The sequence below is a fragment of the Rhopilema esculentum genome, chromosome 6 (assembly GCF_057945365.1).
Source record: "Rhopilema esculentum isolate cy_ngs chromosome 6, ASM5794536v1, whole genome shotgun sequence".
Lineage (NCBI taxonomy): Eukaryota > Metazoa > Cnidaria > Scyphozoa > Rhizostomeae > Rhizostomatidae > Rhopilema > Rhopilema esculentum.
In genome coordinates, this window is record NC_142820.1 from 14,105,030 (window position 1) to 14,132,601 (window position 27,572).

The following is a 27,572-nucleotide window of genomic DNA, read 5'->3' on the forward strand; positions in this document are numbered from 1 at the left end:
AAGAGTTTTGCAAACTTGCGGGCAGAGAACTTGGTTTGTGACATTGACAAAAATGAAGGGGGGGGGGGGGGGGGGCGGGGTGGTAGTGGCAAGGTAATCTGACTAATCCATTTTCAATACAAATTTCACTACATAAATGTTTGAATATTTTAAGACAAGGTCGTCTTATTGAAGAGATAAGTGACTTAATTTAACTGAAAGAATAACTCAATAGTTCAGATATCAATTATTCTAAAATGATGCATTGTTAAAGGCTATGCCCAACGCATTTCGCTGGCCATTTAAATTCCCATTGGTTAGACTATACAATAGACCTATTGTTACGGAGCCAATCTTGATGTTGTCTCGAGCGTAAACAAGCTGCAAAGACTATTCTTCACTCTGAACAGTTGACTGATGGGGCATAGTGTCTTTAAATAGATTGGTGGCAGAAATGAAACTCATGTTGTTCAATGTGGTCCTCGTACCAAAGGTTACATGAAAGTTGCACTTTCCCACCAATGTTGCAATATTAAATTTTATTCAGGCTTTTTAAAGTTGTACAATGGTTTTTGACCATTTCAGGTTAAATCCATCACACACTTCAAACCCCAGGTTCATCCAGTAAACTCATAACTATGCTTATTCTTATGACCGGAGTAGAATATTTGTAGCAGAGACGGTTGCAAGCTGGTTGTCCATTGCAACAGACCTAGTGAAACAATTCAAATCCTTGATCTTTTCAAAAGCTAAATGGATAGGACCTTTGTTCTAATTGTTCAAAAATTTTTTAACCAATCCAGCCTCAAATTAAACAGTTCATAGAAGCGAAATGGACAGATATAATCTAGCTAATAGAATTTTCATCAGCAGTTCTGAAAATTGAAAATCCTTAAATATGTTGTTAATATTCAGATTACTAGTTTGAGAGACATAAAGTACTTGCCATTATTGAAAATAATTTGATAAGAATTGAGCATTGGATGTAAAGGGATGGAAATGTGGTTAAAAGAAACAACTGTTTCTTGAATTTCAAAGGCAGATAAGTTCAAAGGACCATTATAATAAGATATATTTTTTAGATCAATCAAAAGAAAACTGGTATATCAGGCTCATAAACATTGCCAATATCAAGGTCTTTATTTTGTCCTTTTTCCATTAGTTGGATTTTGATTCTAGGGCTAGTTAATGATTCGCTTTCCGAAACCTCATCAGGGCTCTTGAAACTTGCGGCTATTTTCAACGTACATCCTGAGCTTATAAGGTCCTTCTCATGTGCGGCTGCAATTTGATTTATCACTTGCCTTTCCACCTGAAAAAATGTATTTCTATGTGAAAGTGTTTCTGCTCTAGAATTGTTGTAACAATGTAAATAAATAACAATAAACTATATCTATTCAGGAAAACTTAGTCAGTTTGCAGAGAGCAAGGTGCGGAGATCTGCAATCATGCAAGGTCCTGTTAAAATTACAAGTCTAAACGAATTAAAAGATATCACACTAGAAAATGACAGACTGGACCAGCATTTCAGAAAAAGGTAGAACGCTTTGAAAAGGGTAATCGACATTTTTACTGATCCGAGAACTTTTAGTTTGAAAGAAAATAACAAAAGTTAGGATCATAAACACAGAAAAAACATTTGATGTGTATGTGAACGTAAAAAGCGTGAATGAAAGAGGCGTGAATGTGAATGAAAAAATGCGCGAATGTGAATGAAAAAATGCGCGAATGTGAATGAAAAAATGCGTGAATATGAACATACAAAGCGTCAATGATTACAATAAACCATGAACGTGAATAACATCATTTTGCTACAAATAAGCAGCCATGGCAGATCATTTCTGCTACCCATGGGCTGATGTTATATCGTTAATGAGCCAGTAATTTTGTTCTTGACATGACTTTCTTGTGGGTTTTGCGAGATGCTCTTTCGTGGTCAAGTTTCCGTCCATAGTAGTACAAAGATATTCGGGCGAGTCCGATTAGCTGATCATCCTATCGTTCAATGAAAAGCTTACTTTCTCCAACTTTGCGAGTTTATGGTGTGTTCAAAATAATCGTTACTTGTTAAGCACTCAGTGTTTAACGTTTCCTCAATTCTTTTGCTGTCTTTATCAGATGTTAATATAACGGTATCATCAGCATAGAGTAAAACCCTACAGTTCCTAATCTGTTCAGTGATATCGCTATATCACTATTTTAAACAGCAGTGAACCCAAAATGGATCCCAAGAACTGCAAGCGTGATTGACTGTCTTTCGGAGCATGTACTTTGAAAGGATACAAACCGTTTCCAATTGAATGGATAATTTTTAAACCATGTAAGTTCCTTTCCATTTCTCCAGATATTGGCAATGGGGCTAACAATGTTGCATAACCTATTGTGTCAAACTCGACGAGGTTTGCCCCTGTTTGTTTACTTTTATCCATTTTGGTCCTTTCGAAGTCAGAAAATACGTGACTGCGTGCCCGGTGGCTGATCTCTGTCGAAAACCAAATTGACATGTCTTAAAACTATAAGATTTATCCACAACAATTTTTTTCCTTAATGCTAAACAGTATACAGCCATGACAGAGAAGCACAAAAGGGAATTTTTAATTACCTCATGTTTGATGGATCTCGCCCCATAATGAATATCATAACCATCAGCTAGAACGTCAAGGACCTCTCTGTCCCAAACAAGTTTAATATCATGGCGCTTTAAAGCCTGCGAGAAAATAAAACTGCTAGGTTATACATGCGGAAAGAGAATTGAGTACATTTACACTTTCCATTATAAAATTATTCAGTTGCTTGCTATAACTTATTTATATTACAAATACTAACTTATCTAAAATTATATACTAAAATCATAACATATATACTATCAAATATCTAAAAGTCCAAAGTTGGCTGCAATTCAAACTCAAGACAATGCATTTGAATGAACTCTGTTATGGTCAGTTAATGCTAGTACCCTTTTTAACCAGTACTCTAATTCTTTTTGAACCAATTGTCTCAGCTCTGCTCTTGAAAATGGTAAGAAGTATACTATTTCAGTTATCCTTCCAAGGAACTCATCTCTTCGAAAGTGGCTCTAAAACAGAAGAGCTTTTATCATTTACAGTCTCCATTCATATACAACAAAAATGAAAGCATCTTTAGATACATTTGGAATCCTGCTTCTACTTGGAAATATTAAAATTTCTTGCTTAAAATGAAGTGAAGATATATTTTCATCATAAAGAAAGTAACATAGCGGACAATACCAAAAATCCTGAAATTAGGCCTCTCGGGCTTATTTACATGAGACGCTTATGGATGGGGCTAATTCTTTAGAGGACTGAGCAGAAGGGAGGGCTTATAAATAAATATAATATCCGAATTGCCACAAAATACTCTGCTTTGAAGCATTTTTGTAACTTTTGAGTTCATTTATTATTTAACTCAACAAATTTTTCAAAAATGTCAACCAAAAGTATAAACCAAAGCACAAGAAGATATTCTAGTCCAAAATATTGAGAATGTTCACGGTCTTTGGGAATCTCTTCATCACAAATCGAACTCTAGACGTTAATAGAGATGCAAAAAATTGGCAGGTTAGGGTGGAGGGCTTAGTCAAGGGTAGGGGTTTATCAATAACTTTGACTTGCAGGGTGGGGGCGTATTTGAGAGGGGGCTTATATAAGAGGGGGTGTGTGGACTAATTCTACTCTACTCACCCTGTAAAATGATTTCTTGTACACTTTTGTTTTATAAAATTTGCAAATTAATGTTGTAAAGACTTTTATATGAAAACACAATTCCAAAATGAAAATTTTTTTGCAAGAATATTAATAAAGAAATGCATTACCTTTAATATTGGATATATGACATCTTCTTTGAATTTTCTCGAAATAACAACATTTTCAGCATTACTTTCTAAAATCATAAAATTCAGCTTAGTTAATGAGAAAATAACACGATTTGCAAAGTGAACTGATCTGTAAAAAGATCACTGGGTTAAGATCCTATCCTTCATAGCAATTTAAAGACCGTTGAGACATAAATTCCATCTTATGGTTAATAATTTATGCGAGATTTTTGCAAGGAAAGAGAAAACTCATCCTTTACCTAGTTCCGAGAAGTAGAGCTTCTTTTCTGCATTTTCTTTTCCTACAGCTCTAAGTTCAACTCCATGCTCAGCTATTCTTTCACTTGCCAGGTTTGATGTCATAACGAAAACAGCATTCTTGCATTCAATTGTATTCCCTTTTCCATCTGTAAGGCGACCCTATATATGATAAACTTATAATTTATACGATAACACGGCGACTCTATATATGATAATATGATAGAATAAAATCCCTTTTTCCAGGACTTTTTTATTTCCGTTGTGGAATTCTACAGTTTGAAATGTATGATACATTTCTTGTTTTGCTAGTAGGCTAAAGGGTGAAGGTGAAAATTGTTTGCAATTCCTAAATTGGACATGCCTGTTTAGGTTACCTTCTAGTGGCATCGTCAATGTGTTTTAGAAAGAGAAGCAATAAGGAGTATAATTTTAGAAGAAATTCTAATTTAACTTCGCATTTTCTGTACTGCTTTAATCATTAAATCAATGGTTTAACTATCATAAAAATAATACAAAGTATGTATCATCAATGGGTAAGAAAAATAGCAATTATGTACTACCTCGTCAAAAAGCTGTAGCATTACAGTCAAAACATCAGGATGTGCTTTATCTACCTGTGAGCGCAAAGTAACAATAGAAGCATAAAAAACTGCTGATTTGTAATAATATCAAGGTGATTGGTGCAGGCATTTCCACCAATAGGTGCATGGAATGAACAATGCAGGCCCTAGTGCAAACTATTTAGGCAAACTAGTGCAAACTGAATTGACCATACATAATCAGTCAGACTTGATACTGGAGAAGTATCCCAACCCAAGACAGGTAAAGGGCAACAAGTATGAACAGATGGCGGGAATTAGCTGCTGTATAAAACTGCCCTGTGAAACAATAGGAAGCAGAACAAAATGAACTGTAGTAATATCCAAGTGATAATGCTGATTGGTCAAAAAAGGAACCAACCAAATGCAACAATCCTTCCTCTCGGGCTATTTCTGATCTGCTTGCTTGTTTAATCATAAGCTGTCATTCTTGAAAAAGAAATTGCTTCCTGAATGAATAATTTAAAGTCGTTCCTTCAATCATATTATACGTAGTACAAACCTACCTCATCAAACAATACTACTGCATTGTTACACTCCCTCAACTTTTTGGTCAATTGTCCTCCTTCATCATGGCCAATGTATCCAGGTGGTGACCCAATCATCTTTGCAACCTGAAAAGATGGCAAATATACACGAGCGACGACAGAAAACCAGAATTCTAGGGAACAGACATGCACGGGCGTCACAACAACCCCTGCACTCAAATGGGGCGCAAAATTTTTTAATAGCCTTTTTTGCCTGGGCAGGATTGTTGCAGGGGGGCATCAATAAGGCTCTGACACCACTGCAGACATGCAGCATTGATCAAATCTGTAAGTTTGTACCAGAGTGAATAGATCATAAGGAAGAAAAGAGAATGAATGCTTTGGGTGTACATACTTCATGTTTTTCTTGAAATTCCGACATATCAAGGCGAATGAAACTCTAAATGAATAGGAAAAATGATCAATGTACATGACAAATCAGTGATCAAAAAGAAATAATTCCGACAAAACAAAATCCCAAAAACTATCAAACCTAGTATATGAAAATAAATGATTGCTTCTAATCTTATAATTCTTCAAACAACATTCATAAGTGACAGAGTGTTCAACAGCAAATACAAAAAGTTAACAAATAAAAAAATGCATCTAGTGACCTTAAATTGAATAAAATATATTTTCGAAAATGGGCATATACCCAGGCAGTATCGCGAGGAAAGAGCTATGCCAGCAAAGTTAGCAAGACTCAAAATGCCTCGTAGCATCAAAGCAATATATCATAAATGCAAACCTTTATGTCATCTTTATGAAGGTATCTAGCCAGCTGCTTTGCAAGTTCAGTCTTTCCTTTTTGAAAACGGCATAATTAGTATTCGTGCAAAATTAATTATTCAACCTTAACATAATTTTGTTATAAACCCTACACTCAGACAGACAAAAATCAATAGGTCTGGCATAAGGATATTCAAGACTTTGATTTAAATTTATCCGTGAGCTTGATAGATAACACTTTTCATCCACAGTACTACCCTTTCTCTTCTAGTTTCCCCTGTTCTTCCAAAAGTTGTCACAAACCACAAAAATGTAGCAAAAGCCAGAGGAAAACGTAGATTAAAACACTGAATTTAATGCGTAGCTAACTGCCAAATGGAATGTTTGAGATTACTAATTCGAGACATTACAGTCTCAGGAATTCTACGCAAAAACGGTGAACATAGGCTATGGATTTCTTGAAAATATTCTTTCAATAAAAGCAAAAACAAGGGCTTCATATAAATGATGGGTTTCCGGGGTGAATACAAAAATTTGGCTTCAAGATGACGTAATTTTTCTTTAAACTGTAAAATAAACTACAATTGAAAAAGAGCTTTACTGACAAATTAATATCTATAAACAGGAGTTGTTAAGAATGGAAATAACTATGCAAAACATATATGTTAATTTGTTCGTCTCACCGATTCCTGAGGAGCCCAAAAAGAGAAATACCAAAGGGTGATCTTCATCATACCAGCCATTCTCTTTTCTTCGAATTGCTGAAAAATGAGAGAAATGAGAGTTTTTATAGAGATAATTTCTGTCTTCTGTCTTCTAAATTCTATCTTACCGTGTGCAAAATGAATCAGCTCGATATTTGTTAGCATTTCGATCAATTACACAAAGGAAAAAATATTTTCCCCAAACACCACAAAAATTTGGAACTTTTACAGTTAAGTGATTGTTCTTTGTATTTTGAACATGTTCCTTCCTGTAGTTTACGAATGGGTCACAAATATATCAAGAAGGCAGTCAAATACACTGTGCATGTTTCTTTGCACCCTAGGAGTCCGCAGGTTGCAGTTTGGGTTGGCTATTGTCTTTATCATATTCCCACAAAGCTGTTCGACTTGCATTTGATCGACTTGCGAATTGGACCACCAAATCACAACTGAGCAACAATACGTGAAAACAGGCTTGATTACCATCCATGATAATCTTTGTAGGTCTATGGGTATAGAAATGGTAGTGTTTGCGGAACTCTGATATACACTGACGTGGCATTAGAGAAGGCTCTCTGGTACTCGGCAATTTCTTTCTTTTGAAAAATGTAGACAGTAAAAGCCAATGCAATTTCGTGTTCATGATTCTATATGGAGGCAGCGTAGGAAGGCGTCAAAAAATTTTGCCAAATCTACAAATATTGCACCAGTGAACTTGTTCTATCACCCCCCTTTTCTGATAAAACTTAAAGATTTAAAAAGTGAAGGTATTATATTTAAAAAGTATTATATTTAAGATTTAAAAAGTATTATATTTATTTAAAAATTTGTAGCGTGTATCACTTTGATCAGAATTCGAACTGATTATTTAAGAAAAGGTTACAATATAATGTGACAATTTAACTTTAAAATTAACTTGGAATTGTACGAAGAAAATAAACGAAATTAAAAAAAGACGTCTCAAGCGTAGCCCGTTATCAAATCTTAAAGGTTTATCATGTACATGAAGGGCTTGGCTAGGAGCTGAGCAGCATCTTTGAGCAGCGTTTCTGGGGGCGGTTTTGGCTTTCCTTCAGCTTAGCTAACTTGTTTACTTTATTGCTACAAATCTATTCTTTAGAGAGGCATAGATTTTGGCATTTTCGGACACATACCCAGGCAGTCGACATTTGCGAAAAAAGTTTGAAGCCAGATTTAATGTATTCTATCTTAAGCAAGGTCCCTGCATAGGTTACACAAACTTTAATCGGATATGCCTGGTTCATTGGTGCCCAGAATTTATCAGGCACATTTGAAATTTCCTTCAGCAAGATTTTATGGTTGCTTTGTTCACTTTTAAGCTAACAGGTCACTCTGTTTTGTCGTATTTCACAGCAGGAACAATCTAATTCACCAAAGTAAAATTATCCTGGCTTATAATGGAACGTAAGAGATTCCAAGCATAAATTGAAAAGGGAAAAGATTTCAAGCAAAAATGATTTCATAAAAAAAACTTTGCAGAAAACAGAGCAGCCAATTTTGTGCTATACATATTTCTGCACTAAACATGGTCTTCATTTTCGATGATAATGTCAATTGGAAATATGACAGTATTCTGTCTTGATAAAAATGGCCTCTCGGGAAAAACAATCAATATGTTTTTAGTCCCCATTTATAAAGCAAATATTTACCTTCCATTATAAGCAATAAAAGAAAGCTTTAGGTGAAAAAACGTGAACAGATATAAAATAGGAATGAAAATTTCAATTTAATTCATAAATTACCTGAGGCGACTGCTGTTATTGCTCCTTCCTGGCCTACTATAACTTCCTTTAACCTTTTTTCCAGAGGATATCTCTTCCTTTCTTCTAATTCCATTTTTTTCTTCTTTTCGATAAACTAGACAATTACAAATATTTCTTCAGTTATAGCTTTCACTCTGATAATTAGATGTCCAAGCAAACAACTGTTTTCTCACGTTTTGTTGCCTTGCACTGATTGATCTAGAAACTCAATCGGTTCAACATTTTGGAAAAATTGTTGAAAAAGTCGAAATAATATCTTCAGATGAAATTTCTTTTCAGGATTATAAGAATGTTTTCATTACTCTTTGTGAATACCAATCATTTATTGACTCTTTAAGCACTGATGCCACAAATGTTTCTTTTCTAAACGACAAATTTGAAATCTTATTTCACTTTTTGAGAACCTTTATTGTGGTCATTCAAACATTAAAAAAAGAAAAGTTTTGTGGTTACCAGTGTTGAAAATGACTCTATAAGCTTTTTATTTTGATCCCTTGCGCAATATTCTGATGCTGTGTGACCTGTTACATCAGTCAGCGTTGGATCAGCGCCTAGAAGACAAGATTGGACAAATGGCTCAATATATTTGCAAAGATTAGACTCCAAAACATTCCGAAAACAGAAACAGAAGCTTGTTATATTTGAAAGAAATCATTCAGTCTCTATTATTTGCAAAAAGTTCTCTGTACAGACTAACCCCCTTAATTTAAGTACTGCGTTCAATTAGTTGCTGATTTTCAGAAAGGTAAATTTCATTTTTCAGCGCGTCTCAGCACTGAACTGAAGGATTTTTTTTGCATTCCTTCATTTTGCCATGATCAGGTTTTACATTCATATTAAATATTTTGATACCTTTATGGCAATACAAATCATCACAGAATCAATGCTACGATAGAACATTCAGCTGACTTAAATGGTGGGCTGGAATTTAAGAAGCAGCAAGATCTTGAGCATATTCTCGTGTTTACTGTTGCTTGAAATCCTTTGTGAGGAACGGGTGATATTTTGCTTAACTGGTCAGATGTAAAAAGATGTAGCTACAGTCATTGCCGAAATACTTGGAACACCCAGCAGTGTTTCTATATTTTTCAATTCTTTCTCGAATAATCCTACTTCCGCATCTCCTTCCCCCTAGGCATTTTTGGACATTTAGAAAATATCATAGAGGTTGCAGGAAGAAACATAATTAAAAATCCCCTGCTTCGCTTTGTAGTAAACAAAATTGTTCAAAGGAGGGAAGGGGGATAGCTGAATTTGGCCTTGAAACGGACGTTAATGCAATAAGTGTTTTGGAAGGTAATGTAGCTATTTTTGCTCCAATGAGTTCTACTTTCTTTTATCTTTTTCGGTTGGTTCGAAATAATGATTGCGTGTGTATGTGTTGCGTTACCATAGCGCTTCTTTTAACCTTACCACGATTGAAATAAATGTGTGCTGATAATTGGCTACTTTACTCATATGTGGAAACCAGGATGTGCAATCAAACGAAAAAGATTATTGCAGCTATGAATGTTGTTATAAATACCCGCGTCTAGAAGTAATTTGATGCTTTCATAATCATCAGCCAATGCAGCATAATGGAGAGGAGTGAAGCCAGAAAAGTCTGCATTCTTGCTTAGTCGGTTAGAAAACTCATCTTCTCTTGCAATGATCACTATACGAGAGAAAGATTGGAATTTGTTTTACAGACAAAAATGCAAAAAATGCCAATATATTCAGAAAATAAGCGATTCCTTTTCATTTGCAAATTCTAATTTCTTAGTAGGTTTCACTTTTCTTTTACAGAAATTTAAACTTTAAGCGGTTATTTTAAATCCACCTCCTCCCAGTTTCATCGGGTATAGCTCTTTGTGTCAAGGATTGACTTGCAAGTGGGACGAAAATAGCAAGCGAGCAAAATATTTTAGTTTTTGTTTATAACAAGTGAGTCATTCTTGTAGTGCAATTGAAGAAATTTTTAGAGACGCTGCGAGCTTGAATATTTAAACTTGTATTCAACTGTGGGTGAGTTAAAATATTCTTAAATAAACTTTCTTGTGTGACTCTACCATGATACATGATGACTTGAATAATCATCATGATTTTAATAAAGAATCTACTCAAAAAGCATTGTGGACCCAACTGTGTTAAAAGATGTAGACCCGACTGGGTTTATTTGGGGTTTCAAACAGCTCTAACATGCGCGCTACAGGTAGAGTTTTCCTGGGAATTCGCAATCAGCCGTTATCATGAGCAAACCAAACTAATACCAATAGTTCCCACCTGCTCACTTCAATGATAAATCAAAAGAGTAGAGGTAACTATCGGACATAATACAAGAAAACTTGCTGATTGCATTCACCTATCATGACTGAATGGGTCTCTAGGAACTGAAATCAGTATAAAAAAGAGGTGTGTGGCCTAACCTTCCATTACTCTTTTGTGAAGCCTAGAGGCTGTTTTGAACGGAGTGCTAAATTCATCCATGACATTGGGATCCGCACCAGCTTCAAGCAGTATTTGAACGGCCCTGAATTGACAAAAAAGGTCACAAAGTCTTTATGTGGCAAGAGATAAAATATACTGAAATGAAAATTATAAGCCTAGCTGTAGCGATCAATAAAGGGGCTTTCAATAAAACAAAAATCAATTTTGTACCTTGGGTTTCCATTGACTGCTGCAACATGGAGTGCCGTCCAGCCCAACGGATGTTTTTCATTAACATCAGCTCCATCTGAAATGAGTCTGAAATAATGAAAAGAGCTACAAAATACAAACGAAAATATTCCAAAAAAATCAATCTACTCTTGACCCAGCACTAATGACCCCGTGACCCCGAACACAAAGGCAAAAGTATTAGAGGATAATGGAATGTTTTGTAGTAAGAAACAAGCACAAGTATTGTCATCATTGAATTGTCAGTTTGAATATTAACAGTGAAGGAAATTTCGTAAGCAACGCATAATCTTTGTTTTCTTGGCAATTCAAAAAAGTTTGATTAAATGAGTCAAAGCATGCTGTGGTAGGAGATGAAGAGTGTGAGCTTTTCTAACCATGTTATTACCATTGAAAAAACCTTTACAAAGATAAGAAATCCAGTTGATTTTCCACAGAGGATGAAGTGGTTTATCAACCTGCGTGTACAGCGTTTAAATTAAAAGCATATTAAATGAAACTCTGATGTTTAAAAGGTCAACAGATTTTAAAATTCAACAAAAATAAATGGGTTTACATCTTTTTTGGATTCACGCATTCAAACCTTAACCGCATCCGCTCAAATTAGACCAGTTTTCACAATCATTTGAGGTCGCTTCGTGAAAACGAGGTTAACGATGTCCAACCTTGACAGTACAGGAACTATGAGGTGCCGATAGCTGTCTAGTTTCCATACTGCTCAATCTGATGACGTAATTAGTTCACCCTAAACCTAACCCTAACCCTAACCCTAACCCTAACCCTTAGCCTAACCCTAACCCTTTGCTTAAAATAATTAATCATACTAATTTATGATAAGATGTAAACATCGACTCCATTTTTAAGTTTTCGCCATTGTGAGCGCCTAAATGCAACTAAAATAAACTAGTATAATGGCAGAGAGGCTTAAGGATGTGAAGGAAAAGTTTCCATGTCTGGGAAGAAAATGTGCCACGCTGAGATGCAGCAATACATTTTGCAACTCGCACGGAATATCATCTGACTTCCCAGCACCTCCGACGAAGGTGGGGCCGGGGGGGGGGGGGGGCATGGCCCCTCATTTTTTTGGCAAAACAAAAGAGCTTTTTTTAAAACCTTTTGTTATGATTGTTTTCTTTTTTCTTGGCCCCTCCACTTTCCATCCTGCATCGGAGCCCATGCTTCCCCTTGACCTGTGTGACTTGGTCGAGAGAGATCGAGGTGTCAATGGTTTTCGTGTAACTAAAGCTGCTTGTCTGTTCAAATAATTCTTCAAAGACGAAGAAATTCAATTTGGGATCCAAGTCGTTGGAGAGTAAATCGAAGCTCCTTTAGGTCTTCTTTTATCTGCGAAGCAGCGTCCTGCATGTGAAGAAACTTCCTTTACTTATATCGCAGATCTTTTTCTTTAATTTTCTTTGCAAATCGTTGTCCGGTACAACTGTTATGGAAAAGTCGATTCTGCGATTGAATTTTATACAGGCTCTTCAGATTTGTCTGGTTGATTTTTTGACTTTTTGAAGCCTTAAGCTAGTGTAGTTCAAAGACAACGAGTTGATAAAGAAGTATCAAGCTTAAATCCTGAATGGGAACTCTCTCTCTTCTATAAAAATTTGCTTTTGTTTTGTTTTTTTCTGTTGTTGCTGAAAAAATTTGTTTATCATATGTCTAAAGGCATGCAGAAAATCTTTAAAATATGGGTAAAAAGCGCCTCCAATGACAGGGGGTACATGCCCTAATCCATTTTTTTGCAAAACCTGTTGCTATAGGTATTTATTTTGCTCTTGGCCTCCTGCTTTCCACCTTGCATCAGAGCTCCTAGTAAATTTTATTGCCAATGAACTTCCTTGTTAGAGGAGCCCCCACCCTCCTGGAGTGTTTGGAGTGTCACCCCTTAGTTTTGTTTCTTAGTTCCAACTAAATATTTACTGTTTGCTGATACCATAAATATTGAGTAATGAATACATTATCCTATTATTTCGTTTATAACTGTTCTTTCTAAACAAAACAATATACTTCTGAAAGTTTCTGGTGCCAGACAGTGTTTATTCTCTAAGTTATTCCAACCACTTAATGACTCTTGAAAGTGTCACACCTCCCAGAGCCACCCCTATAGCAGCAACCCTGCATACCGGAGCAAAATATCACAAAGTTTAGCAGCAGTCTTCCTGTTTTTGTTATCATTTTTTTCTGTAGTGAATAGTTTTCGTTCGTTTATTCCATTTCTTATTAGAGCCACAAGTATGCATAATTCGTGCTGACAATGTATGCAGAATTCGTGTTTCCCATACCAAGGCGTCAAAATATGCAGCAAATATTGCATATTGCAACAAAAAATGTTTAATGAAATATTCGTGGAAGAGCTGAAATGGTTTGAGCTTCTTGTAGGCATTTTTTGTCGATCCAATATGGTTTTGCTTTGAAGGTCTTGATTTCAAGAAAAAAAATGAAATGGAGGCCTAGCTAGGCTAGGCTTATTTCTCAAGTTAGAAACCATCGGCAAATGTCTACATCTTGAACTAAAGATAAGCTCAAATGCCAAGACAGTTTTAAAAATTACAAAGAAGGGAGTCGGCCTAATAATTGTCGAAAAATGCCTTGAACTGTCTTGAAGAGCACGGCAAAAAAGCATACGTTAAAGTCAGATCAGTCTTCGCTTCAGACACAATTTCTCTATAAGACAACAATATCAACTGTTATCCCTTGACCGTCAAAAAAACCTGATCTTCAAAGATGTTCGCAGACTGTACTTCGGAAATCAATTTAAAAAACTGTTGCATCGCATACACGGTTAAGAAACGGAAACTTCTGCAACTTCGATGCACTTTCCTTTCACTACACTGGGAAGTGCGACGAGAGGATCATCGTTAACCTCGCTTTCGAAGTGACGCATGACCGTTCTGAGCATGACGGAAAAGGTTACAAAAAAGGTTGCAGGTTCCTTCTACTCCACGAATATGATGGTGGCAGGAAAAGCAAGAATACAGAAGAGTGAATGTTGTTTGTACAGTGTGGCTTTGATCACAGCTTTCATCCACCAAATTTGGGCAAAACAGTTCCATGTGCCTTAACAAATCTTGCAACCTATAAAACTGTAATGTTACAGGGTATTTTTAAGGATTTCCAGTGGTGGGGCAAATAGCTAATTTTTTAACAAAAACAAATGTTAACTGCTTATCACTGACTTTTCATTGAAATCCTTAGAAGTACAGTTCTGTGACATACTTCATCAACCGCAGCATATCTAGCAGTTATAAAGTAAAAGTTGTTGCTTGTCAGTATTTCCGTCAATCAAATGGAGTAGCAAACACAGTTCCTTAAACAGTCGGCTTGCAATGCGAGGCAGGTTGCTTAAATGGTATAAAGTTTGAGTCCCATCCTTCTTTGAAAAAGTAACAAACCAAATGGTTACTATGCTCTGGAATATCAACTCGTAGCACTCATTGTTCACCTTGTGAATCATAATATCGATCCACTACAAGATGAATTAAGAAATTCAAAGCTTTGGCATTGCATTTCCTAACAGATATGTAAGGAGTGTGACCCGGCATGGAACTCAATGCTTTATCATCTTCCTTATATCATGTTACTTCTTTGTGTATCGATGATTGTTAGTAACCTACAAGAACTTGAGCCTATCTTTGCCATCTGCACAAAGTCCATTTGCAACTGGAAGCATGCAGTAAATTTCAACTTGCTGACATATTGCTGACATTGTATACATAAAATAAATGCTAAAATTCTCTGTGGTACTTCAAGACCATTCTTGGGTAATTAAAGCCAGCTATTGTCAACAGCAACAAGGACTTGGTCAAGATGCATCTTGCTTCTTTGCCCTCTTATTAGGCCAATTGTTGGCATCAGCTCTTCTGCAGTACAGCTGACCTTTTACATTAAAAAATACCCTGTGCTGAGGCAAATAAATAATGGATTGAGAAAAAGAAATAGATTTCAGCGACATACAAGAAATAATTTAAAAAATGATAACTATCCTCTACAAGTGTATAGGTTTCAAACCTTTTTAACTCGTACAGATTTCTTTTTTCAGTTGCTTTGCACAAGAGCTCCACTTGCCCTAAAAACAACAAGTAGACACTTAAGTAAACAGTAATTAAATAAAAAGCAAAGAGAATTACGGACAAACCAGGTATGAATGCAATGGTATGTCCCTTTCTCCACAGCAAACCTGGTCACCAAGAACAACCACTATAATCTTGTGCTCTACTGGATATGGTCCTGACAGTTTTTGAAGCCCAACCTATGTTCACCTTTTATTGGAAGCCAAGATAGAAAATTTGCTCTTTTCTTACCATTCCCTCTCTTTCTTCATACTGTTTATAGGTACTTTACTTGTTTAGTTTCCTCTTGGTTACTCGCCGGCACAGTAGCCAGGAAATTATCCATTTTGGTTCAATCACAGGGGTGGAACTTTGGTTAAATATTTGGTGAGGGCAGTGGAAGACACCTGGGGGCAGGAGATTGATTGTCAACCAAAATTTTGGGAGACAATTTATCAAAAATATTGGCTTGCCATCTTCGGGGGAGGGGCAAGCCTATTATTTTGATATGATGTCACATTTTCAAATTCTTTTAGAACAAAACACCATTTTCCTTCAAAATATTGGGGGTGACTGCCCCCTTGCCCTCAGGTGTTTGTCACTGCTTTGCAATTAGATAGAAGCACAAGGCTGTGATTTTGAAAGGCTGTGAAAAAGTATCTTTAGAGGTACAGTGCAGTATTAACTGTATGCATATGCCTCTACCTGCATGTGCTCAGTAATAATAATATCTAAAGGAAACCACACAACCTTAAAATTACATGAACTAAATACCCTGAAAATAAATTTCCATTTAGATAAAAATAGCAAAATGCTAATTTTCATGCGAAAATATGCATAAGAATGTAGCGGAACTAACAAGGAATCTATATTTGGTTCAAGTGTTAGGGCAACTAGGTAAGGTTTCCAAGTGTACCAATATGGGTACAATCCAGTGTGGAATCTATGTAGCCTAGGCCAAAGACATCGGGAATGGACTAACGATTTCCCGTCGCATTTCTATTATTTGTTGGCGCATATCTGGCTTGAACTTTGCATGGGTTCCAGCCTGCGCTACACTGAAGTGTGGTGTTAAATATATCATTACTGACACTATGCTTAACCTTGGTAGTGAGTCTGCTTTATTTGCAAGTCAATCCGTAAGAAAAAGCTAGAAACGGAATGGCAAACATCTACACTTGGGTCGCAAAAGTATGGAAACGGTTGGGTCTCAATGGCGGCTTACAGTGACCACAGGCCTAAGCCGACCAATTTCAAAATCAGAATTATGAGGTGAAGGGGCTTGGAAACGATATGTTATGGCGGGAAAATGCATTTGCCATTCCTTCAGTATTTGGTTTAAAGAAAATTTGATGATTAGTTTGCTGTTTTGAGGGGAAAAATTCAGCAAAACTTTGAAGCATTGCCTCAAAACAATTATGTAAAAGATTCTTTGAGTATTCATGAAAGATGACCACAAAGTTTCACTTTATTGAAGAAACGTGTACGAAAAATGTTGAAATTCGAAGCAAACTGCTTGAAGCTTGTTTTTCATGAAAAAATTTAACTGAGATAGTGATGTTAGCAGTGCACTTTGATTTCAAAGTTTCAATACTGACACAAGGTGAGTTGCTCTACATTTGATGTTAGTGACTTGTTTATCTTAAATTCGAATTACTCATTATCTAAGCATATGACAATCAAAAAATTAAAGCAAAATGTTCAATGTTTAGTCGGCTTTTAAAATTAATGATAAAAATCATCTACACCGAAAGCGTCTATGTTATTTAGCAAGGAAACTATTTTGATCACTAAATGCCAGTTTTAGAAATTGTTCAACTGATATCACTTTTAATAACCTAAAGCCTGATATCTCAGCCAAAGTGATCTTCTCGGTAATATATTTAAAGTCAGAGCAAAGGTGCACGTAGTTAGTTAAAGCTTTAATTAATTTATTTTATACCTATTAAGTATTGTCTGTACTTGGAGACATTTTTTATGAATCCTTCAAAAATAATTTCCATATATTTTCTGAAGCACCGGTCCAACTATCCCTGACTTTTCACCTACAAAACAGTAAGTAGTCTTCAAATTTAGTTTCATTCAAAAACAATTGAAATTGCTCGAAAAATTTCGTGGAGAAAGCATTCGTTACAAAAACCCCTTAGCGCTGAACTTTTGTTTTAAAGACCTGTCAGCTTAGATCCTTAGCACTGTTTCCATACTTTTGTGACCCCAGTGTGTGGCTACCATTTTACCCATTGGGAAAAGCAACCAATATGGTGCCAATAGGTGTGAAAGTTGCTTTACTTAGGGACTTGTAAAACGGGCCCAGAAGAACTTTGCCTTGGCTGATAATCAATCTATTGCAAAAATTGCCATTAATTTATCCTTAAAATCCTTTGCAATGGACAACAGAATGAGGGGATTAGGTTTGAAATGAAACGGGGCTTGTCCCCGGAAGATGTTTGAAAATCACCTTATTTAGAATGTCAGAGCATGCCCCATGTTGAAAAACAAAGTTTTTTATTCACCATTGGCATGAAGAAAATTCACAGTCAAATTGAATGTATTTGGAACGTCTACACAGCTGGTAAAATTTTTAGGTATCAAATGATCTATTGCCCTCAATTTTAAACATCAAATGATGATATCAAATGATAGATTTTGAAAGTTGGACTAAAGCCCAAAGCCCATTTTTCAATTAGCAAGACACTATCTTCCAATGTTTTACAAAGAAAAGCATCTTCTCTGGCCCAGGAAACGAGATTCTTTTCGATTAAACTCGATCTTTAAATCCTTAGAAATTTAACAAAATATATGACTTCATTTTCTTTAAATGGTACATATAAATTTTTGAAAGTTTTGCAACATATCTTTGAAAAAAGTAAAGGTGTGTCTCAGCACCTGCTAGCCTAATGACTGTGTTGCTGCTGCCTCTATGCTACAGTTACAAATCATTTACAAAAGATATGATGCCAGTACATCAGCGTGCGGAATTATGATCAGGTATTAAAAATGTGCTTAAAACTGTAGACTTGTCTGAAAGATATCTGATAACAATAACATATCATGGACATATGGATTTGAAGAGATACTGCTGCCATCCGTTTTGTGCAAATTGACGATTTTGCAGATTGATAGGCTACTTCTGCTTGAGCAACTGTGTGTTGACATGGTAAAAAGGACAAAGAATTTTGTTCAAAAGGCACATGACAGTTTCTATTTCTGGACAAAAGTCTGAAGAAGGTTTGGAATAATTTAATTTCCAGTTGTAAATTTGAAACCATTTTATTTCCAAACAGCTGGATTAATTTTCCATTAAGTTTTACAGAAGGTTCTTACATGAGATCAATCCTCGACAAATTCTGTGGAAAGTTTTTTAAAAATTGTACAAGATTTTTGGCTTCAGTAAGTCATAATTTTTTTTGTCACGAAACTCCTGGTTTTAATGTACCAAAAGCAAAATGACTATGAGTTATAAGTTGAATTGCAAATAAAATAGCTTGCCACAGACAGGATGTTGAGAACGTATTGTCCTTTATCATACCTAGAGCAGTTTCACTATTAAGCGATAGTTTATGGCCCAAGGAAAAAGACTATTATTCAAGAGGACAAGACAAGGAATATGCATATATTACTAATAAAAAATTGGCAATATTGGAAAAATCTACTTCTCCCTAAATAATTATCTTAACAAGCTACAATGACTGTAAATGTTTGCATAAATCCACCTCTCCCCTCCCAGTCTTTGATTATGCAATATGTGAATGTTACCATACACAATGACACACACATTGATAATTTTATCCAGTTGCAACCGTTCTGATTAGAAAGAGCACAGGGTAGTGCTCAGTTAATTTTTCCAAAGTGTGAGCCCTCAGTTAATGGATATCAGGCACTAGGATAATTGGCATTTTAGTCATAAGTCAAAAAACTAATATGGTTAGTCATAAGTCATTGGTTTCACAAAATTATTAGTCATTAGTCAGTTGACGAAACAATCTGCAAGTGAGCCAGTAAAAACCGCTTATACACCCTCAACAGACATGGAATTAATTCAAGTATTGTGCACTTGCTTGAAAGAATTACAAGCTAACCAGGTTTGTAGTGAGAGTAGGCTTTCTGGCTGCTACCACATTTACTGCTGTTAATAAAACAAAGTATGAGCATTAGTATTTTTTGTCTGAACCTCTTCAGCGTATAAAACGTCAGAACAAGGGCCAGGAAGAACCATATTGAGAACAAATATCCATTTGCGGATCAAATTTCTCATCTTGTTCTTTTGGACCCTTATTCTGACGTTTTATGCTCTGAGGAGTTTCAGACGAAAAAGATCTGAGTATGTTTAAAATTTCTGCTTTTTTCAAAGCCATTTCCAAAACAAAATATGTTCTTTTCAAGATTTTCAGAAAATCGTGCAGAATTTGCTGATAAAAATTTCGTCTTCAATGAATTTTACAATAACAAAGATTGGGAAACTTTGTGATTAGTCTTAATATATTCCCAACTTAAAGGTGAATCTAAACTTTTTATGCAAACATACTTTGGACAGGAGGTCAATTGATGATTGTTATCAATTTTAGTTCTGTACGATTGAAGTTTTTGAAAAAATAACTTGGTGGAAAGGGTGAACCGGGAAATTCCCTGGTGTCCCGGTGGGCCAGTCTGCTTTGTGTGCCAGTGATGCACATGCACCCTTCAGTGCAATCTCCATGACAGAAAAATTCAGTCATCTGCAAGAGGGTTAAAAAGCAAATTATGCGAGAAAGCAAGACTCTATGAGATGAAAATTTATGTATTATATTTCTTACTTGTCTTGTCTAAGAAGCAAAGAGCTATGCCAGAAGCTAATGCACCACCAACTCCAAAGCAAGCAATGATGTCATGACGTTGCATAAGGCCTAAAATCTTCTTACTTTGATACCTGCTTCTTTCGAATGAAAATCGGGAGCATGTGGCAAACGTAAATTTCTGGGACGACAAGCTGGCTCTTTCAAGGCGTTTACAGAGTAATTTCTGTAGGTTGGTCGATTTAATAATGTTAACGAAGTAGCGGCGTACGACAACTAAATATGAACACGGTCTTGCTATGCGACCAACAAGCATTTTCATCGGTTTTCCTTCTAGTGCAGTGCCTGCTTCACAAATTTAACACAATCATCTATGGAAATATCCAAGAAAAATCAATCAATTCCAAGACAATTCAATCATTTTTGAAGGTGAAATAATTTCTTGCAATACGATGTTGCCTACCCTTTAATTGACCTCTTGTTGGTGCATATTTGAAAGGAGGCAAATTAATAAGGACGTGAAGAATCATTACTTCTAAGTTTGTTTGTTTGAAGTCAGGGATAGAAAATTTATTATGTTCGAGGTTTGTTGATTGTTTAGGTGACTCGCAGTTCATTATAGAAAAATGGATACTTCGCTGAAAACGTCAGATAGTAGCCAAGTGCTAGGGTAAGATAATTGGATTTTTTTATTGAGCTTGTTTTTTTTGGCGGAATTCAATATACACTGGGGTCACAAAAGTATGGAAACGGTGCTTAAATGGCGGCTAACAGAAGCCAAAGGCCTAAGCCGACAGGTTTTTAAAACAGAAGTTCAGCGCTAATGGGTTGTTGTAACGAACGCTTTCGCCACGAAATTTTTTGGTAAATTCCAATGGCTTTTGAATCAAAATAAATTTGAAAGATTACTATACTTTCTTGCGGGTGAAAAGTTAGGGGAACATTTTGGACCGGCGCTTTAGAAAATTTCTGGAAAATATTTTCGAAGGATTCATAAAAAATTGCCTCAAAGTACAGACGAAACTTAATAAGCATAAGATAATTTAATTAAACTTGAAAATTAATACGTGCGCCTTTGTTCTGACTTTAAATATATTACCGAGAAGATCATTTGGCTGAGATATCAGGCTTTAGTTAGGTTACTAAAAGTGATATCAGTTGAACAATTTCTAAAGCTGTCATTTAGTGAGCAAAATAGTTTTCTTGCTAAATAACATAGACGCTTTCGGTGTAGATGATTTTTATCATCAATTTTAAAAGCCGACTAAACATTGAACATTTTGCTTTAATTTTTTGATTGTCATATGCTTAGATAATGAGTAAATCAGAATTTAAGATAAACAAGTCACTAACATCAAATGTAGAGCAACTCACCTTGTGTCAGTATTGAAACTTTAAAATCAAAGTGCACTGCTAACGTCACTATCTCAGTTAAAATTTTTCATGAAAAACAAGCTTCAAGCAGTTTGCTTCGAATTTCAACATTATTCGTTCACGTTTTTTCAATAATGTGACACTTCGTGATCATTTTTCGTGAATACTCAGATAATCTTTTACAGAATTGTTTTGAAGCAATGCTTCAAGTTTTTGCTGAATTTTCCCCCTCAAAACAGCAAACCAATCATTAAATTTTCCTAAAACCGAAAGTCGAAAGAATGGCGAATGCAATTTCCCGCCATGACCTATCGTTTCCAAGCCCCTTCGCCTTGTAATTCTGATTTTGAAATTGGTTGGCTTAGGCTCGTGGTCACTGTGAGCCGCCATTTTGACCTACCGTTTCCATACTTTTGTGACCCCAGTGTATAACTCGCAGCTAATTAGTTAGCCTTGTCAAAGAAGGTTTGCACATTTTTGGTACCAAATAATGCAAACTTTAACAAGCTAAAGGTTATTGCATATAACAAAAAGAAGAAAAGAGAAAATAAAGAAAAGCGATCTATGAAAAGAAAAGCGAAAAATGTTTTATCCATCAATCAAATCATGTATACTTTCTGTAATTTTGTTAAAGTGTTTCTAATTACCCAAATCTGATATGCAAATTTTTTGGTGTGCCTTGCTTGTAGGCCCTTGTACAGTAAATCGTTTACTGGCTAAGCAAGTTTTAGCCATTTATTGCTTGATTTCCGCATAAGACAGTATTATCCTGCTTGTTTGATATCTTCTTTGAAAAAGAACAAGGACAACCTCAAGAATCGTGGAAAAAGATTGAATATCATTAAAATATCTTGTAGACAGTGAAAATCGTTTTGCATTTAATAGTTATCGCAAGCCTTGGGGCAAGACACTAGAAGAGACTTCTCTCCTAGCAAAGCGAGCAGAAAAATTTTGCAATCACGGCTTTTAGTTTAACTTAAAATACATTCAAGAATATTTCTTGAAGCCATTTTCTTCCAATTTTTTAAAACATTTCACTATTCTTGGGCATACTGTTATGTTTGATTATTTCCATTCTTAAAAATTGAATTCATTACTTTATGAAACCCCATGGGGCCTTGAAATCCTGGGGAATTGGCCCCTTTCACCACCACTTCGCTAGGGCCCTGGTTATTTGATGCCTCTCAGGTTCCTAATAGAACATGGAGTTGGTCAACAGTTTTTGATAAAATCTTTTCAAACAAGAACAGTTTTATTAAACAAGAGCCCCCAGATTTGTTAATTTTAATTGATTCTAATGTTCATAAAAACCATGTAATCCTTTGTTAAGGTAATTTGCTGTAAAATAAACCAAAGACAAGCAAAAGGCATTAAGAAGAGTAGGGAATCACAAAAATTTTCAAAGGCACTGTTATTGTCAGAAAGAATTCTAAAATATAGATTTAGTGAGTGGAAAGTACCCCTTCTCTCCCCCATGGTACCAAAATGTATAAATGTAAATAATTATGTTGTCTTAGGCACGATAATAAACCATCAATCTCATAATCTGAAAAACCCCAGCCTTAATGTGGATCTCAGACAGGTTTTTATGTAGGATCTGCCCCAAAATGGACCCATGGACCAAAATGTCCAGGGTAGAGACTACCAAACATTCAGCAATTCTTCAAAAAACGTTTCTCAAGATCACAATCCATGTCCTGACTCTGGTATCTTCAAACCCTATTAAAAAGAAACCCCTTCCTTAAATGCCCTAGTTTTTGTTGAAATCGTAACTGTGTTTTGAAAGTCATAACTGTGTTTTGAACATATCACAGAATCTCTGAATTCATTTACAAATGCATTTCATTGCACTTGGCCCAATATTTCTAATGAGGGACTGCAGATGATACAGTTACCCTCAAGTAGCTGATGAAATCGGTTGAGAAATGGCTGAGTATTTTTGGAATTTTTTTCTTGGTTGACCAAGAAATGGGGAAGCGCTTACTGAGCTTTCTATGCAAAGCTTATTTAGTCAATCTGGGAAGTGTAATAGCACCTTATCCATTGGGCACAGAATGATTTGCAAGTTACCAAATAGAACCTTTTTATGTAATGGTTTTGTGCAGCTCCCATGCACCTTGATACGGAGGGGAATTCAATTCGTTAAATTGAATTAATTTTTCTCTAGAAATAAAGAACTTGGTATTTTGAAGGTTCTGCTGCTGTTCACTTGTGTAATGTTCATTGTGCCAATTATCTCTTACTTTGCTATGAAATCATGGCTTTTTGAAGGTAAGTCATTTATGTACTGTTTTTTTCTTTTCATGTTTTGTAAATTTATAGGCTTTAAGTTGTTGCTTGAAGCCAGTGGCAGAGATAGTAGCAAAAACATTGGACAAACCCTAATTGTACTTGAAAAATAGGCTTATGCCCTATCTTCCCTTTTTCTCAGGCTGATACCAATTCTTTGTTGTGTAAAAAAATTGTTCTTAGTTAATTTGTTCATGTCAATACTTGTCTAATAATTTTATTTTGTTATGATAAATGAAAGCCCAAGCAAGTGAACTGAAAATTCATAAAACTTGTTCGAAAATTTTACTTTTGAGGCACTTTTTATGAGATATTACTAACCCATTCTAATTTTAGATTAGAAGAGTTCCTTCCTGGCAAACTTTTTCTGTTGAGAATTGACAATTCCTTTCTCTGAATCAAGTCTTTTGATTCTCTATTTTTAAAAACGCTTTGTTTAAGTTTTATCAAAATTCAAACCTTTTTGTAGATGTTTGATTAGTTTGGCTGGACTGGAAAATTGTCGAAGTATGAAAACTAAATAGAGGGGTACTCTTATAAGTGAAAGAAGTTGTTTGTTTATTTCCAGAGAATAACCTGATCACTTGCTGTTATATAACTATTTCAGAACTCGCTAAAATGGCATCAAGATACAAAATAGAGCTATTTTTTGTTTTTAGGGGTTCTTGGATATGAAAATGGAGCTGTCAATGCAGCCATAGGCACAGTAGTTATTGTTCATGTTATAATTGGCTGGTATATTTGGATGGCTGTGAAGGAGGATAATGAAGATAGAAGGCCTACTAAAAGGGACTAAGCCTATTTTCATAGTATATTTGATTAAATAGAAATAAATACTGCTTTATATAAAAGGTAAAATGAATTGATGGTCCCTGTTAGAAACCAAATACCTCATATATCATGAAACGATATTGCTTTCCTTGTATTTTTTTAGGTGGGTTGAAAATAACATTTAGCTTAATTTATGGTGTAGCATGACTGAAGTTTTCCCCTTTAATTTGCTGTATAGCATTAAAATCTTTGGTAGGTTGCCACAGCAGGTGCACAGTTTATTTGCGATTATTATATTGTCAAAATTAGAAGGGATTTAAAAGATTCAAAGGAGAAAGTTGGTTTCACCAAAATGTCAGTAGCTGGAGGCACTGAAGTTAAATAGTTGAACATTCAATGCTGAATAACTCTGTGAATTAATCATGTCAAACAGCAAGGATAAAAACCAAGTTCATTGTAGACATCCAGCATAGACAAATTCATTAAATTCTGGTAATGCTAATGAAATACACACACTGTTATTATGTTCTAAATCTATACATACTTCGATTCTATTTTTATAATTAATTATGTATACATTTTTACTTTATCAAATTACAAGAAAAATTCAATAATATGTTAAACTCACATAGTGGCCCTGCATAATAAAATCGCCAGTTGAAGAAAAAGTACAACAAAATAAGAAATATTTAAAATTTTTGGACATGGCACGTATAAGTCTCATCGATTCAAAATGCCAAGGAAATGTCACACTTTTCCATTAAAATGGAAAATTAGTGTGAAAAAGGCATCATTTCAAACGTGTAACTGTAAATGCACAAAAATATCCAAAATATGTTGTGAGTGAGGGAGGGGAGGGGAGGAGAGGGGGCAAAACGGTCGAGTCTCCTCTGTATCAATGGTTGGTTGAAACTGGGGCTGTTATAGCAATTTTTTGATGTTCTGTCATTATTTCCAACCTTACTTTCTCATATTTCAGAGAGGGCCTATTAGTTTTACATAATTTGTTCTTTTAAGGACTAAGTGCGATGAGTGATATTGGCTTTCTATAATACAAGTGGTTCCACTAAAAACGGGCTAGGTTTTCTAAAGTTTTGATGGCAAAATCATAATGAAACTTTTGTTTTCTGGCAATATGGCCAAATATTTAAACAATTTTAATCAAGACATAAATTTTACGGCGAGTTTGTTATCAACAAATGTCTCTATATCAGAACCAGAATCGGATGGTAATCTGATCCAGAATCTGCAACCTTCTACTGCTTTAAATCATCGTTCTTTACGTACATCTCAGCAAGCAATTGCTTTACCAAGAAGGAGAGAGCAAGATCCATAGGATCCATAGCTCCCCGTTGAATCCATTTCGGAATCGTCAATGAAGCGTGGCTGAAGCCGAGTTTTTCAAGCACCCAGTCAATATTGACAGGGTCGACCCGTGTACCTGCCCACCCAAGCAAACGTATGCCCGGCTCTAGTTTCCACGCTTTGCTTCGAAACTGGCGATACTTCTCTTTCTTGGCCTGTGTCTCTACTTGAGTCTTCCCATCCTTTCCATCCTTTGCGTCGATTTTTACATTTTCCTGTTTTGGTTCAACAGTTTTGCCTCCTCTGTAAGGTCGTCCACTTTGTGCTAAGGGGTTGGAAAGTCAATAAAAGAAAAAGTTAGCCAATTATATCTGTCTGAAAACTTCTTTCATTGATACCAGTTATTTGGATTGGAGGAGAGTTTAAATTTGAATTGGAGAGGGCATTGATCGCCTAGGTCACAAATAACATATATCGGAAGGCAAGGTTTAATTTGAAAGGATTTCAAAGTAGCAACGGTATTCCCGAAAATTGAGCATCTGAGGACGGATGGGAAGCTTAATTAACATACAAACATATTGACATTTGAACCAAATTACCAAATAAGACATTAAATTACCAAATAAGATTAATCTAGTTGCTGCCAAAATCCACCAGGGAAGAAAAAGCCGACTGATTTTCAGTAGCAAATTGACTGCATTATCGCGACCCTGGTCATCTGAACATCTGAATCATGCTCAGACGTGTTCTGTAGACAGCCCGTATTCCTTACCGCAGGCCCAGCAACTTGCTTACATGCTAGTTTGTCTTATTTTCCCATACTTTTGCCATTTGACTCAAACATGTAGCATGGTTTTATTTTCGTCATTACACGGGCATTATGATTTTTTGAAGTTTATGAGCACCAATGAAGTAAAAAGATACTTATTGAAGTAAAGAAAATCAGAGGTCGACCGGCAGGGTAAAAGCGAGGCCCATGTGCACAGCAGCGCGGACGTCCTTTATCTAGCGTCCCTCTCACAAAAGATGCATAGCACAACAGTGGCGGGCTGGGGAAGAGATCGCAAGGGGGGGGGGGGCAAAGGGGAAAATGGCGCCCCTTATTGTGATATCTTCAAAGTCTTTCTTTCTTTCAAAGTCTCAGAAATATGGAGTGAAGTACAAGAGTTCGGAAGCACGCCGATCTATATCTAGTTATCTGTGGCCGTACCGAAAGACCTTCAAATGAGGGAGAGGGGGTAGTCAATCACTCACAGGACGTGAAAGAGAACTTTCAAAATGAGCATGTTATTCTTTGTAAAACCTAAGAGTATTTTTGTGTGTTATCAAACTGCACAACAATGATAATTAAGGACGTCATTATTGATGGAGGTTAGGGGTAGAAAGACGGGGCAAACTTGTTTAGGAGTTTTGTGAAGGCCGCCACCATGGTTAGCGGCAAAAAAATGCAAAAAAGACGTTCTAGAGATTTTCGGAAAATTCATCCAAATAACCAACATCGCCCTAGACCCATGGAAGATCCTGGACAATACCCAAAAGCTTTCTTCAAAATATGGTCCAAAGGCCGTTTGAGGCAGGCCTTGTTTGGGTTTACTACGAATTTGCCTGATTTAACAAAATTAGCTGAAATTCTTTAGCTGTATTATAATATCAGACCTTCGAACCCTTTAGTTAGATCTATAGATCGGAACAAGCCCAAGATATTAATATACTGTCTGAGGCGGCACCATAGGTTGCCGCTGAGCATAAGCGTACGGCGGAATTTTTACAGGGGGGGGGGGGGGGGGCGGTAGGATTTTTGCCCGAGTACAGAGGCATGCATATATTTATGAGCCTGTTGGTGATAAGGAACTTGACATAGGAATATTTACATTACGAGTTCTTTTTCACCGAAATATCTGAAGTTAAAAATAGTCAGTTGAGAGTTGAGCAAACC

At 35.9% G+C, this 27,572-nt stretch overlaps 3 protein-coding genes across 8 annotated transcripts in view; 1 reads left to right on the top strand and 2 right to left on the bottom strand.

The window, feature by feature from the left end:
• Positions 1-109: 109 nt before the first annotated feature.
• LOC135686696 (mitochondrial disaggregase) lies at positions 110-20,368 on the bottom strand. Of its 2 annotated transcripts, none has more exons than XM_089108758.1 (17): positions 19,919-19,985; positions 15,085-15,142; positions 11,053-11,128; positions 10,821-10,924; positions 9,941-10,069; positions 8,869-8,966; positions 8,395-8,509; positions 6,611-6,688; positions 5,947-6,002; positions 5,554-5,598; positions 5,174-5,285; positions 4,633-4,682; positions 4,072-4,231; positions 3,812-3,879; positions 2,936-3,055; positions 2,582-2,686; positions 110-1,291 (listed from the first exon to the last, which is right to left on the bottom strand). In XM_089108758.1, the coding sequence occupies exons 4-17, from the start codon at positions 10,879-10,881 to the stop codon at positions 1,067-1,069; spliced, it is 1,422 nt and encodes a 473-aa protein (XP_088964884.1). In that variant the 5' UTR covers positions 10,882-10,924; positions 11,053-11,128; positions 15,085-15,142; positions 19,919-19,985; the 3' UTR covers positions 110-1,066. The 2 variants fall into 2 exon arrangements, with proteins under 2 accessions (XP_088964884.1, XP_088964883.1); XM_089108757.1 differs by having other exon boundaries at positions 115-1,291; positions 11,053-11,139; positions 19,919-20,368.
• A 42-nt stretch (positions 20,369-20,410) lies between these two features.
• LOC135685958 (vacuolar ATPase assembly integral membrane protein VMA21) lies at positions 20,411-24,422 on the top strand. The gene is made up of 3 exons (XM_089108760.1): positions 20,411-20,567; positions 23,439-23,542; positions 24,220-24,422. Exons 1-3 carry the CDS (start codon positions 20,524-20,526, stop codon positions 24,354-24,356), a joined length of 285 nt encoding a protein of 94 aa, XP_088964886.1. The 5' UTR covers positions 20,411-20,523; the 3' UTR covers positions 24,357-24,422.
• Positions 24,423-24,785: 363 nt separating this feature from the next.
• Positions 24,786-27,572, bottom strand: part of LOC135686323 (bridge-like lipid transfer protein family member 1) — a 48,401-nt gene continuing 45,614 nt past the window's right edge. For all 5 annotated transcript variants that reach the window (XM_089108754.1, XM_089108753.1, XM_089108756.1 and 2 more), the window contains one exon: positions 24,786-25,961. In XM_089108754.1, coding sequence (XP_088964880.1) covers positions 25,588-25,961 — 374 coding nt within the window. In that variant the 3' untranslated portion in view covers positions 24,786-25,587. The remainder of the gene's footprint in view (positions 25,962-27,572) is intronic.

What these genes read in the sequence shown, in the direction of transcription:
- LOC135686696 (XM_089108757.1), bottom strand. Translation starts at nt 20,219, where the DNA reads ATGAAAATGCTTGTTGGTCGCATAGCAAGACCGTGTTCATATTTAGTT. An exon ending in AGTATTGTTTGATGAGGTAG is followed by an intron (nt 4,683 to 5,173) that starts GTTTGTACTACG and finishes GCTCACAGGTAG; the next exon opens with ATAAAGCACATCCTGATGTT. An exon ending in TGCTACAGCTTTTTGACGAG is followed by an intron (nt 4,232 to 4,632) that starts GTAGTACATAAT and finishes TATCATATATAG; the next exon opens with GGTCGCCTTACAGATGGAAA.
- LOC135685958 (XM_089108760.1), top strand. Translation starts at nt 20,524, where the DNA reads ATGGATACTTCGCTGAAAACGTCAGATAGTAGCCAAGTGCTAGG. An exon ending in GATAGTAGCCAAGTGCTAGG is followed by an intron (nt 20,568 to 23,438) that starts GTAAGATAATTG and finishes ATTTTTCTCTAG; the next exon opens with AAATAAAGAACTTGGTATTT. An exon ending in GAAATCATGGCTTTTTGAAG is followed by an intron (nt 23,543 to 24,219) that starts GTAAGTCATTTA and finishes TTTTGTTTTTAG; the next exon opens with GGGTTCTTGGATATGAAAAT.